Source organism: Danio aesculapii, chromosome 1 (genome assembly GCF_903798145.1).
Source record: "Danio aesculapii chromosome 1, fDanAes4.1, whole genome shotgun sequence".
NCBI lineage: Eukaryota > Metazoa > Chordata > Actinopteri > Cypriniformes > Danionidae > Danio > Danio aesculapii.
Window position 1 is genome coordinate 46556559 of NC_079435.1, and position 14160 is coordinate 46570718.

Here is a 14160-nt window from a genome sequence, read left to right on the forward strand (position 1 = left end):
TCAATTAATTATATTATTTGAATTTAGCTCTCCTGTGAGAGGAAACTTTATAAAGTATGTTTCTGATGATGGGCTGGTTTCGTAGGCAGTGCTTATGTAATTATTGGTCAGGGAACTCGGGATCCATTTTGCAGCTTTTATTATAAATCAGTGTAATAAAGTAAACAGTGGAGCACAGAATGATTGCAGGTGAATGGTAAACACAATACAATAGTGCACATGAGTAATGACGATGATCTAATCAGACAGTAGATAATCGTAGATGATGATACAGGCTATGGTCAGGGGCAGACAGCAAACGCTCACAATGAGGAAACAATCAAGATCAGCAACAGACAAACTAAGAAAGATTGCAGGAGAAAGAGGTCAGTAGTGTTTGCGAGGCAAAACAAGACTTCAGAGTGAGTGAACAGGAGAGAGCAGTATATATGGGGTGAACCATATATATTTATGGTGGACCAGTATATATTGAGTTCAGCTGTGCCCTAATCAGCGCCAGGCACAAGGTTTTGGCACATTTAGTTTATAAATAGTTCAACCCAGTCTCATTCTGAAAACATGACTCTATATACATTTCTGAAGAGCACCAAATACGTTCCAGAAGCTACGTTTTTTTTTTTTTTGCAGTTTTTGTTTACACGAATCCACCAGAGGGCGCTGTTTATGCTTTGAGATCGCAAATTTCTCACGTAAACCTACCAGAGGCCGCTGTCGACTGACTGACTGTGACTTACTGAATGTCCGATCGACTGACCCACCCTCCTCTTTTCCTAAATCCAACCAATTTTATTGATTGACTCGCTCACCCACTTCCCTAAACCCAACCAACAGTTGTCAAAAACAATACGGATAAAAGAAAAGCCTTCGCCAGATTTTTACCACGCTTTCAGATTTTACCACATTCTCACCCTGTTATTTACTTGTTTATTTTATATTTTGGATTCTGTTTTTGTTTTACCTGCTTTCTGGAACCGCTCTTTGTCAGACTCTAACCCCGTCGTCGTGGTCAACTCCTCTTTGCATCTCAAGTTCACCGACGTACATGGCGAGCTAACGGGACAAACAGCAGGAAAGCCGTCTACATGGCTTCTGCTGGTTTTCTATATATAACACATACCCCGTAGCGTTCGTCCTAAAGATGAAATGCAGCCATGTGTACTTCTGGCTACATAATTCGTGATCTCCAGAAACGTGTATAGGGCTACATTTTCAGAATGAGCCTATGTTGGATTGTTGGTATTCTGGAGGGTGACCATCTCTGTACAGAAAAAGTAAATATGGGGCAATAGTTTAGGAAACTGAAGCACCCAGAGAAAACACACGTAGACACGAAAGAAGATGCAAACTCTACACAGAAAGGCCTCCTAGTCCAACCAGGACTCAAACTTGCAACCATAATGCTGTGAGGTGACAGTGAAAACCAATAAGCCACCATGCTACCCCTAGATTATCATCTACAGCAAAATGACACAGATGCTCCTTTTTAACCCAGCAGATGAATAAGTTTACTGAGTCAAACAGTTCCCTGCAGTGTAGCTTGAGTTAAAAGTAGAAGCGTCAAAATGTTATCACCTCTTGCGAAGGGGAGTCATTTACAGAGAATTAACCACTAAACAACAAATGTTTCTTTGACCTTTTTTTGCAACAAGTCTATGCTTCATTCTGAGAAAACTGCGATACTTCCTGATCAATAAATTAATCCTTTGCAGACACTGCATACATGCAAACCAATTTCCCCACAGCATAAACATTTGCACACAACCTAACCACTGTCCTGTTTGTGCATCATAATGTCTGCACACAAGCAAGACTGAGTGGAAACATTTGTGGTTTAGATGTAATCTTTTAACTGAGATCAAGACCCTACCTTCAGAAAAAAAGACCCACATAAACAGTCATAAAGTGTCACATAAACACTATGATAACTCAGAGAACAAAGAGAACAATAAACACTTTAAAATAAGCAAACTTTCACCTTCACTGTGGATCCACTAAGAGTGCACTTTAATACAGAGTTTTATTGAGTTTTCATTCATTCATTGCGGCTTAGTCCCTTATTTATCACGGGTTGCCACAGCAGAATGAACCGCCAACTATTCCGGCATATGTTTTTACCCAGCGAATGCCCTCTCAGCTGCAACCCAACACAGTGCTGGGAAACACCCATACACTCTTGGTGTAAAATTTGGTCGGCCACACCCAGAAGGCCACTTCTAAAAAGTCTCTCCACTGATTCATTTGTAGAAAATTTGGCTCAGACTGTGGTTTACTTCAGTCACAAAGCTTTAGTAATCTATAACCTTTTCCAAACGGGTAGATCTCAATTAATTTCTTTCGCATTTGTTTTTGAATCTTGGATCTTGGCATGATGTCCAGCTTTTGAGTATCTTTTGGTCTACCTCTCTTTGTCCAGCAGGTTTTATTTAAAGGGCACATAGTTTACCTCTTTTTTATGATTTAATATTAATATTATGGTTCTTCTGGGTGTGTCAGTTTAGGTTCAGTTCAAAACACAATTCAGATTGTTTTATTATAATGTGTTAAAAAGTGTCATGTTGGGGGCGTGTCCACAGTTCGCTGATTTAGGGGTGTGTTGCTTCACGTGTAAATTAGTTTCGGCGTCCCGCCCAACGTAACAAGGGGGCGGGGCCATGAGCTCACCCGCTCTGTGTTTGCAACAGAGGCAGACTGAGAGGAGCAGGAGTGAGAGGATCCGCATTCAGTCGTACATGTACGGCTCGGACACAAACCAAGCAGAGAGTGCAAAATCATTTGTGTCTTTGAACAGTTTTACAGCCAACTGTGTGCTAGTTTCAAGTGCCGAGCTTGTACACAGAAACTACTAACCACGCACACTAAATTTACTTTGACTGAGGCACCGGATGCGCCGCTCGAAGCCGCGACACGGCACACCAGACACTCTCTGTGGCGCGGCAGAAACATGAAGTGTCCCGAATCGTCGCGCCACGCATTTTTGAATTCTAAACATAGGTTTCTATCAGGGTACACACAACGGCGCTTCAAGTCTGCAGCGGTCGTGGCCCCCAGACGTCGACTTGAGTGTACCCTTATAGAAACCTATGTTTAGAATTCTAAAACGCATGCTAGTTAAGATCACAGGGAGCTTCTGTGATCGCGAGAAATGCAAATGGCTGAAGTATAAGGTAGACTCAATGAGAAGTACACATGTTTGCAAACCTACCTAAAGATACAACCGATAATTCCGATTAGAGCGATAATGTGGAGAATATTGATCTTGTGTTGAGCCCAATGAGCCGTGCATTTAAAAATAGAGCAAGGGTGTTCCTTTAGTGATATTGCTTCAACTTGCGCTGCAAATGACGGTCGTGAATCAACAAACTTAGGATATAATGACGCGCCTGTCAATCAATATTGGTGGGCGGGGGGACCGCACTCCTATGGAAAGTTGCGGTCGGTTTGAAAACCGCTCCAATTGGTCCACAGTTTTTTATGTTGTTAAATTGAAAAAAAAGCACTGGGTGTGCTTATATCACCCCAATATGACGGTCTATACACCATTCATGCACATATGTCAGTCCAAACAGCTTGAAAAGTAGATTTTTTACCATAGGTGCCCTTTAAGTGGTTTCTTGATTGTAAACTGGTGTGGCAGTAATCAGGTCTGGGTGTAGCTAGAGAAATTGAACTCAACACAGTTGCAATCATTTTCAGAAGAATGTTAAACACTGACGGCCATCTTGCAATCTAATAAATCCAATCATACATTAAAGCTTTCAAGTGTTTAAAAGAATATTGTTATCCAGTATGAATGCTAATATAGCTAGTAATCTTATTGATACAGTTATCTCTATGGTTAGTTCTTTATATGATCAAGACCTAATTTAGCAACAGGAAACCACAAGTTATATTTAGAGCACTGAGAGAAAGCACTGCTATCTTTGGAAAAAAAACAAGTGTTCCATCAGCATTTCAGGGGTTTTATTTGTTGGTTAGAGTGCACATATTTGCATGAAGGAAACTTGCTTAAATAACTGTTGACTATGGTTCTATACCTGGGTTCCCCAAACATGGTCCTGGAGCGCTGGTTTCCTGCAGAGTTTAGCTCCAAATTGCCTCAACACATGATTAGGGATGGAACTAAAATCTGAAGGACACTGCTGTTCTGTGACAACTCTAAATTAGTTTAGAATTTTTATTTTTGTGCATATGGAGAGGAGAAAACGTGTCCTACATGTTGTTTGTGAAGCCCACTCACCTGCATGAAGCAGATTCAGAATTGCATGCTGTTTGCCAGAAATCTTGAGTGTTGATAATAAAAAAGAGAGAAGAGATGAAACAGTAGTGTGTCCTACACCCTAAAAAAATATTGTAAATTTACTATGTGTGTGTTATACTGTCATAATTTTTAAATCGTAATATTAAGAGTCAAGGATGACTAAGTAAAATTGTCAGTATGTACAGGTTTACTTTATGTAGTAAATGAACTGAGAGGAAAGAGTTCAATATTAGTATTCATTTGCTTGTAATATTTAAATGTTTTCTAATCTTTGTAAATTGCAATTGAAAAGTAGCCACTGACTTGGTTGGCATGGCAGAGAACGTCTACAAAAACATTGATGAGTTTTGTGCATATAAAAAACCCTGCTGGTTTGTGGTTTGACCGTCCTCAGACCACTGGTAAAAGTTCAACCCACAACGCCATCACAATCTGGCACTTACTTCAGTAAATAGCATTTGATGCTTTTAATGATTTGATGATTTAATGACCATTTCATCTTATATATACATATATGTATATGTGCATGAATATATATAACACATATTTTAGCTATAGCTGCCATGGACATACTGTATTTCACACTTTAAACTTTATGCACTGAAATAACTCAAATAAAAATAAACTTCACAAAACACTATAGAGACGTAAAACGAAACTACTGACTAAAACATGCAGACAGAAGATAAAAACTTTGACTTAAATAAAAAAGGTGTAAATTCATAAACATCCACAGAAGGTTTTAACGCACATGTAGATTATCCAAACACTTAACCAACAAACAAACACAAGCACACATACTTTTTTCTGCAGAAATACATGTCTGTAGCTCAGCTGGAGCTGTCCAATGTGCTGAAGTTATACTGGGTTTCCTTACAGTTTTAGCATAAAGGAATGATTCATTCTGAAATAAGTTCCATAACTTTTCCTAATCAAGATTAGAGATCAGATATTGTGTTATTTTAGTGACTAATAAAAGAAATTTCCATGTAAGGCCAATTCACAGACAGTTTCACATTTGGCTGTTAGATGTAGACCAATGCACAGAAAAACTTCATAAAATAAACAAGTCATTTAGAGTTGTTGTCCTTGGGTCATCATAAAATATGTTGGTCTCAGGACGACTAGCACTTGGCAAAAACAGGACGAGCGTCAAAGATGTTCCTTTTTACATTCATGGATGGATTTAATCCATTAATAGACTCAGACAGTCCTCTGCAGTGACCTCTGGACTTCAGTAGCTTTAAAGTTGGTATAAAATGTTCAATGTTTTTTTTAATTGACTCCCTCACTGTGTTCCATTCATTAGGGCTCATCCCCATGCCCTAATCTCTTTGAAAGGATGAAGGGTAAGCAAGCACTTCCGAGTCATCTTAACGAGACGATTAAGGAGGTGTGCCTGTTGACTCCCACAAAACATTCTCAGAATGAGGAGTAAAGTGTGCAGGATGCACCATATTGATCTATTAATGCATACATGTACATATAATTATAATAAAATTTTGTAATTATTTTAATTTAGAATTTGTTTATAGTTTTTTATTCATAAATATTACAGTAGTTGCCTATAGATAAATAATATACATTGATAGGTAAAATCAAACTTAGAGACTCCAGCTGACACCAAATAAATTCCTGTGCAAAGGATCATGGGTGCTTGAAGTGTCCTGCAGTTGTACCCTTCCAAATCATTAATTCTGAAGGGCCCTTTGAAGTGGCTACAACACTTCAACATGGTGGTCACGTTTGTGTTCACTCCGAACTGCCCTTCAGGGCAGTATATGCCAGTTGAAACACACCACCTGACAGGAGTTAAGGACTCTTATTTTGAAGAGTTTTTTGGTCCCCTTGCTTCTGTTCTCAGTTCTAGTCTTTAGTTTTTGTTTGGTTCCTGTTCTTAACACCCGCTCTTTATCTCATAGATTTATACCCCAGTAATCTCTCAACTCTGCTGTTGCACTTTTTGTCTTATTTTTTAACTTTTTGAATTTTGAACTAATTTCTATAACTCTTTCTTTTGTCTTTACCATGATGACAGTGCATAGCGTTTTAATAGTTATTCTGCAAGACACTAACCAGTACTATTACAAGATACAAGGTTCTATATACACAGAAATACAGGCACTCTGTTCTGTAGCCAAAAAAAATAAGGGGGATTACAATATTGACCTTAATTTTTTTTTTCTTCATTAAAATCTGCTTTCATTCCAACTAAACTAAAAGGAATAAAATAATAATAAAAGAGAAAATAATAATAAATACTGTTCCAACAAAGTCCCTTGCTCTGTTGAACATCACTTGGAAAATATCTAAAAAATAATTAAGATTTCACAGTACAGCTAATCATTTCACCTTCAACTGTACACTTTTGTCATTACAGGTTATATAACTATACGATGCTTTTCAGTTCCTACATTTTTAAAAGAAAGGGTGTGCATGCACAGACAAAACTACCTCTCTGTATATTAAACCAGGCAGCAAAGTGGATTAATCTGTGATAATTACCTGTAGTTTTGATGGAGAAGAGGAGAACACACACCGAACACACACTGAACAGCAGATTCCGGCAGAAAACACACTCTGAGACACCAGGAGGAGTGGAGGTGCTGTTCAAGAGCTCAGAACAGGACGTCTCTTTCTCAAGATAAAACAAACACAAATAAATCAATGAATGATCATTAAAATATGTTTGTTCTGTTTGTCTTGCGTCTTGAAAGCTCTCCAGAAACTACATAAGCAGAGACAAAACAACTATCAGAAGTTATTTCTTACCTGCATGAGAGAGACGTGTTGTTCAGTTTCCATTATAGTACACTGCAGATCCAGAGATGACGCCTCTTTCATCCTTATTTATGGAGTTTTTAACATTTGCACAGTAGTACAGGCCCAGATCAGAGACACTGATGTTAGTAATGTGTAGATCATGGGAATCTAATCTCAAAGCAGTTCAAGTATAATTATTCTCACATGAGTGCGATGAGAGCAAGTCGTGGCCTCTCCATGGCAGTGAGTGATTGTGAATTACTGACACTGCTGAGGGTCTTCATGCAGACCAACGGCTCTTATCTGATTGGTTCACGTCAATGAAAAGTTTTACTTAAAAACATCCTGCGTCAGGGGGGGTTGGCTTCCCATTGGGTTATTCTTTGATGTACAATGATGTACAATGAACACACACATCTTTGGCTTTGTGATCAGGCACTTGATTAACTCATGAAATAAAATGAAGTCAACAGGAAATAAAAATACTGCTCAAACCTTTCATCAGTAAACAGAAACAGATTTTGTTTGTATGACCACAGATAGAGTCGGCATCAGAAATGTTTGATTATAATCACTAAAATAAGTCTTTTACACTGGAATGAAATAATATAATTAATCTTTTTCTTTGTGTTGCTGCTATAATTGAGGGTTTTTATGTTTGTTTAGTTTAATAGGTCAAAACTGGAAGCGATGAAGGAACAGCATCTGAACATGTCAAAACAGGAAACCCACAAGCCCCGTTCAGAGCCTGTACAGTTCATCCTCTTCACATTAGCTTTTACATTTCACTGATCTGATAAGATCTCTTAGATCATTGTCACAAAGCACAGATTTTCCATTAGGCTTTCTTCAGTCTTGTGTATTGATTAATGTGTGCAAGAGCAACTATTTGTTTAATGAGGGAGTTTTCTGAGAGATGAAGAGCTGTAAAGTGAGTGTTCAATTACAGAAAGAAAGGATTATACAAACTCAGTGTTTCCTTTTTATTAAGATTAACTAAACTGTATTACTTTAAAAGAATTATAATTATTAAAGCATAGTCTCAGAGTGAATAAGCCCAACAGGGTTTTTTATTGTAATCGTATTTCATTTTAATTAATTATAAAATAAATATTTAATTAGTAATCACTATTGATGGGTTAGATTTTCAATATTTAACATTTCCAGCAATTATTCAGCAGTAATTAGACATTTCTGTAGCATTTCCTCCTGCAGATGTGCTTCAGTCAGTTGAGCACTGCAGGGAGCTGTCCATTGTGCTGAATTTACTCTACACTAAACTCTCTTCTCACATTAAATTCATTACATTTCATAAGTGTCTGATCAGTGAACAGATACTGTCATTTCTCAAGAACTAAAGAAGGTCAAATGAAGTAATTAAAACATAATAGAAAACCCAAAATGGTGTCAGCATGAGCAAATGTTATGAAATTAAATGATGTTCGCAAAAGCATTTATGGTTCTTGGATGATTATTACAGATGGGTTTAAAATGTCAAATGTTGCACACTTATATGTTGCATTGCTCTGCTCTTCTTTAAATAAAACAAACCCCAGTTGATGGTTTTTTAACTAAGCTGAAAATATAGAAACCTGTTTACCTTTAATATAATTTTACTACAGTAAACTAGTGTCTAAAATCAGGCCGCTGCGATGCACACTAAGTTCAGAAGCAAAAAATTAAATCATCAAACGAAATGACAAATGAGAGATGTTTTTCTTAAAAAAAAAAAAAGGAACCTGTTATGTATTTATGTATTTATTTTTGACATAAACAAACAAAGCTAGACAGGTTAGGAAAATTCTATGCTAATTTTTAGGCTAATTGTCATTGCCTAACTTAAAGGTTAATTGTTTAAGGTGTGCTGTTCTGTTTGTTGTGATTTCTTGGACAGACATTGTGATAGTAATTTAACATATTGAAAGCTGTATATTAATAATGAAAACAGACATTTAGATTTATACAAACGAGAAATAATGTATTTAGAAACTTGAACCTTCTCTGTTGTGGACGCCATCTTGTGGTCAGACGCGGGAATTCATTCGGCGCGTTTACACTTAGAAAACCTTCACATTCATCTAAAATATCGAAAACATTAATACAATTTAATAATAAAAAATATGAAAACAAGAGCGAATGAAAGTACACAAATATGACTGTACCATGTACCAGATGATATCTACGTACGGTCATCTGATCTAAAATCGTGCGTGAACTAAGAAATGGTAAAAGCGATATAATTTACTTTACATTATTTACAATAATAACCTATTTTGAAGTTATACTTATATTCCTAATATCTTTTTACACTGTACATAAAATTAACTGGTTTGAGCTACCAATAAAACATATTTGAGGTAATTTTATAATTTTATTATTTTAGTTGAATTATTTCCTAAATAGCTAAAAATTTAATAGAATATTAACGTTAGTCAAAACGAGTTCTGCTCATTTAGCAGTTTTATTACAGTTTCGTGAATTATAAATTAATTAATTTAAATTTACTATTATTATAAGAATTATTATTATTAATACTATATTATTTATAATTATTACCTATTTAATATTATTTATATGATGAGATGAGATGTATCGTTGTTTACTCACGTGATTGCGATTCCTATTGTGGTTGCTATAGCAACGCGTGTTATGATCTGACTCAATATATAAACACCGAGACTCGCCGCTGTCTGTTGATTGAGGAGAGGCGAATTTCTGAGACATTTGCTGAGGATTTCTGTGCTGATACTGCGATTATTCAAGGAGACCAGAGGATTTCTGACAGAAGACTTTTATTTTATAAGGAGATCGACGCTCAGAGCTGAAATTATTCCTTTTGACACGTTTTGTTGCTCTTTTGTTGTGTTTTTTTATTTTGATCTTGTTTTTTTTTTTGTTTTTATTTACATTTTTATTGATATTTTATCTTTGTTCTTGTTTTCAGGTTTGCTGGAGTTTGGAGGAGTTTGTCAGATGGGTGAAAACCGCAGTGAGTGAATTAGATTTATATCTGTTTATGATCAATCATGATATGATGTTGTATAATATTTGGGGAAATGTGATGTAAATAAACTAGAACAAATGTAGCCATTTCAACACTACTGTTCCCAGCTATAAGTAATCAGATGTCTTTTATTTTCTGTAAATGCAGCTACTAAAATTGATTGTTGATTAATTCTTATAATCTTATAATAAACTTGTTTTGTTGTTGCCTCAGGCCGCTCCAGATCCAGGAGTACTGCTTTCATCCAGGCAGCTGTTCAGGACGTCTGGACACATGATGGTGATGGTGAAACCCAGACCGTGAGCCAAGAGCTTGACGGATTTCTCGCACCTCTGCCTTCCCTGTTGGCCGAATCTGTGTCAACAGATCAGGGTAACAGGAAGAGGAAGCGGCAGAGCGGCAGCCAGCAAACGCCAGAAGATGAACGTCCGTCCACCTCATCTAGAAGAGCTTTCAAACGCTCTCGCAGAGGTCAGAATGGCTCATTCAAGAAGTGATCATGATGTTTCATTAATGCTCTTGTACAGTTTTCTCTACTGCAGCATGTTTTCCTTGAACACACATTTCTACTGCTCCTCTGTGTTGCAGACGCGTATGAAAAGGGCCCACTGCTGGGAGAAGGTGGATTTGGCTCTGTGTTTGCTGGGATGCGCAGGTCTGATGGACTGCCAGTAAGACGTTTTCTCCGCTCTTCATTCAAACAGCCTTTCGAAATGCTGATATCAGTAAATGTGATGTGTGATGCTCAGGCAGGTGTGATTTGTTATGCTTTATCTGTCTACAGGTCGCCATCAAGTATGTGTCTAAAGAGCGGACAGAGAGGAGACTGAGAGTTGTGAGTTCAGTGTGATCCTGTTGTTGTGTTTGATGTTTCATTGGGTTCTGAATCCAATTGTTTGTCCTGCAGGAAGGTCAGGGTCGGCTGCCGCTGGAGGTGGCACTGATGACCCGCGTCACTTCAGCTCCTGCCTGCCCCAATGTCCTGAAGCTGCTAGACTGGTTTGACTGTCCCAGACGCTACATCCTGATCCTGGAGCGTCCGGATCCCTGCCAAGACCTCCAGAGCTTCTGTGAGGAGAACGGCTGTCTGGATGAGCGTCTGGCCAAGAAAGTGCTGGTGCAGCTGATCGCGGCTCTGAAACACTGCGAGAGCCGCGGAGTCCTGCACCGGGACGTCAAGCCAGAGAACCTGCTGATCTCCACAGAGTCCCAGGACATCAAGCTGCTGGACTTCGGCTGTGGAGATCTGCTCAAGCGCTCGGCCTACAAATACTTCTCAGGTGGGTTTGTGTTACAGAAGGAAACACTGGTGGATGTTGGTGAGCTTTTGATGATCCACCAAAGGGAATTTGTGTGTACTTGTGTGTTTTGAACGGGTGTTTGTGTCTCCTTGTGTCTCTTAGGAACTCTTCAATACGCTCCACCTGAGTGGTTCTGCAGACAGCGCTATCATGCGGCTCCAGCTACCGTGTGGTCAGTAGGAGTGACCCTCTTCAACATCCTGTGCGACCGTTTCCCTTTCAGAGGTGCACTGAGGGTCACGTCCAGAAGCAAACTGACCTTCCCCAGAAATCTGTCAACAGGTAAGAGACTCGCTGAGAGATCAGCAGAAGTGGGTTGCTCTGTGTTTCTGAAGACGGTGTTGTGTGTATCAGAGTGCCGTCAGCTGATTCGCTGGTGTCTCAGTCCAGCGGCGGCTGATCGGCCCAGTTTGGACGATATTGAGCGTCATCCCTGGTTACAGTCAGCAGGTGGCCAGTGACATGACACTTATCTGAGTGACGCACTCATGGCTTTGATTGTGTTGTTAGGGTCAGTCTGGATTAATGATCCTAATGATTTGTGTAGGGTGAGCAGGAGTTACACAGGAAGTGCAGAGAACTGCTTCCTGATCACCTGCAGAATGAGGAGTGGGCATAAACTAATGGCCGACTCACCCAGGGGCCAGAACCCCCTCACCTGCACTAACCCACCGCTTCAGATGACTTTAATGTTAACAGAGATTTTAATAATAAACTTATTATTTAGAAAAATAATCCAGGTGTAGCGTCTTCTAGAGTGACTGGAGAGAGCTCAAATAAAGGGAGAGTTTAGACAGAAATCCAGATTTTCTCACTGTTTACTCAAACTCAAGCGGCTCCAAATCTTTGAGTTTGCACAAAAGAAGATATTTGAAGAAAGCAGTATGTCAGATATTCATGCTTCACACACATTTATACATTATTAACAATCAAGACTGTAATTTGAGGTTTAAAAAAATCAAATGCAGATGTCAGAACACTGCCATTAACACTCTATTGTAAAAGCACATATTGCATATTAGAACAATTACTTTAGTTTACTCGACTTTACATTCTGCTGGTTCTGACATTAGAATAAATACTGAAGTCTGAACTCTGAACTCTTTTATTTCTCTGCCTTTGTTGCTGTGTGGAAGGCATGTCTAATGAAGCATAACACACTTCATCACCAGGCTGAAACAGAATATATTTCATTAAATTAATAAACAAACAAAAAACTATATTATATTATATTATATTATATTATATTATATTATATTATATTATATTATATTATATTATATTATATTATATTATATTATATTGATGTAATTTATGTTGCTGCCAAACAAATGCAAATAAAATAAATTAAAATTATTCTCAAAATGTGCTCATACCTCAACATGTCTGTTCTCAGAAGCAGAATCTACAGCAAATTAACAAAACATAAGAATAATTCACATTTGGTTCATCATGAAATCTAAGGCAGGCAGTCTAAGGCCGTAAAAGTGTTCAGGAGTAAATGATTACCTGTAGTTTTCTTGTGACAGAGGCAGTAGATGCAGATGGAGAAGAGGAGAACACACACCGAACACACACTGAACAGCAGATTCCAGCAGAAAACACACTGTGATGCAGGTGATGTGGAGGTGCTGTTAAACCGTTCAGCACAAGGAGACTCTTGCTCTAACATGAACAATAGGCAATGTTTAAAGTAAATAAAAAAATACATTGATTTTATTTTATCTTACTGATTACACAACTCAAAATAATGAAAAATATGAGTTTAACTCTGATGAATTTGATAAAAAGGGTTAGAAAATCAGGAGGATACACTAATTCTAACTAAGAAAACTAATTATAGTTAGACTTATTTTACTAATATATTTTTAAATATACATTATTTCTGTATTTAAAGTTGGACAATGGCTGCAGGATTGTGTCGCTTATTTATTTGCAGGACTGCATTAATTATCATGAAAATTCATTGAAATAACATTAAAATAATAAAGCTTTGGTAAACATGTAGACTTTTCATTAAAGCACAACTATATTATAAGGAGATAAACTATAATTTACACTGTTATTAGAATAAATGACACTATAATTTACACTGTAGATGTTTGCATGTCTCTTCATCAGCTATATTAGAAACACATTTAAAGAATTTGTCTACACAAAACAAAGCAATGAAAGCAGCAGTTGTTTCTCACCCAGGACAGACAGTCTGGTTGTCTTGTTTCCATATTTATACTCAGTGTTTGGTTTGATTCCTTGTTCATTTTTATATATTTTTGTTTCTCTTTTCCCACAGTAGTAAAGTCCCTCATCAGAGACACTGACATTCTCTATATGTAGATCATAGGAGTTACTGGAGCTGTTGGGCACAAAACTGAACCGTGGAAACGTCTCCTTGAAGAGTGTTGAGCGATCTATTGACAGAGATGGATGATTCTCATGTGAGCAGTTTCTCATCCAAATAATGTCTGATCCAGAAGGTAAAGCACAGTAGAGAGTGACGCTTTCTCCTGGTTTTACTCTCATGTCCACTTCTGTCCCAAACACTTTCTGCTCTTCACACAACAAAACACCTGCAGAACAAATGCAAGAGTGTGTATTAAATCTCTAGCACATCATAAAGAACACATCACGACATTCAAACACACAGAAATATTGACTCACACAGAAGTATGATGACTGTAAGTCTCGCTCGCTCCATCTCAGTGACTGTGAATGTGAGGGTCTTCAGCTGCTGTGTGAAGGGTCTGGTCCATTGTGGTGGGAGGGATCTCTGTGGAAGAGCTCTGAATGTTGTTTTGTTTTTAGGGTTATAATCTGGTCTGTTCCCTCTCATC

General features: G+C 37.9%; 2 protein-coding genes across 2 annotated transcripts; one reads left to right on the forward strand and one right to left on the reverse strand.

The window, feature by feature from the left end:
- Window positions 1-7234: 7234 nt before the first annotated feature.
- Window positions 7235-11787, forward strand: LOC130221223 (serine/threonine-protein kinase pim-3-like). The gene is made up of 7 exons (XM_056453597.1): window positions 7235-7331; window positions 9966-10010; window positions 10239-10496; window positions 10614-10696; window positions 10810-10860; window positions 10933-11305; window positions 11429-11787. Exons 1-7 carry the CDS (start codon window positions 7235-7237, stop codon window positions 11785-11787), a joined length of 1266 nt encoding a protein of 421 aa, XP_056309572.1.
- A 98-nt stretch (window positions 11788-11885) lies between these two features.
- Window positions 11886-14159, reverse strand: LOC130221231 (uncharacterized). Its single transcript, XM_056453609.1, has 5 exons — window positions 13988-14159; window positions 13519-13896; window positions 12836-12991; window positions 12703-12731; window positions 11886-11921 (listed from the first exon to the last, which is right to left on the reverse strand). The coding sequence occupies exons 1-5, from the start codon at window positions 14157-14159 to the stop codon at window positions 11886-11888; spliced, it is 771 nt and encodes a 256-aa protein (XP_056309584.1).
- Window position 14160: the final 1 nt, after the last annotated feature.

Excerpts from the sequence above, each read along its gene's own strand:
- LOC130221223 (XM_056453597.1), top strand. The coding sequence starts at position 7,235 with ATGAGAGCAAGTCGTGGCCTCTCCATGGCAGTGAGTGATTGTGAATTA. Across the intron at positions 10,011-10,238 it reads TCAGATGGGTGAAAACCGCA|GCCGCTCCAGATCCAGGAGT; the intron begins GTGAGTGAATTA and ends TTGTTGCCTCAG. Across the intron at positions 10,497-10,613 it reads TTTCAAACGCTCTCGCAGAG|ACGCGTATGAAAAGGGCCCA; the intron begins GTCAGAATGGCT and ends TCTGTGTTGCAG.
- LOC130221231 (XM_056453609.1), bottom strand. The coding sequence starts at position 14,159 with ATGAGAGGGAACAGACCAGATTATAACCCTAAAAACAAAACAACATTC. Across the intron at positions 13,897-13,987 it reads TACAGTCATCATACTTCTGT|GTGTTTTGTTGTGTGAAGAG; the intron begins GTGAGTCAATAT and ends TTTGTTCTGCAG. Across the intron at positions 12,732-12,835 it reads CTGTCACAAGAAAACTACAG|ATTCTGCTTCTGAGAACAGA; the intron begins GTAATCATTTAC and ends AATTTGCTGTAG.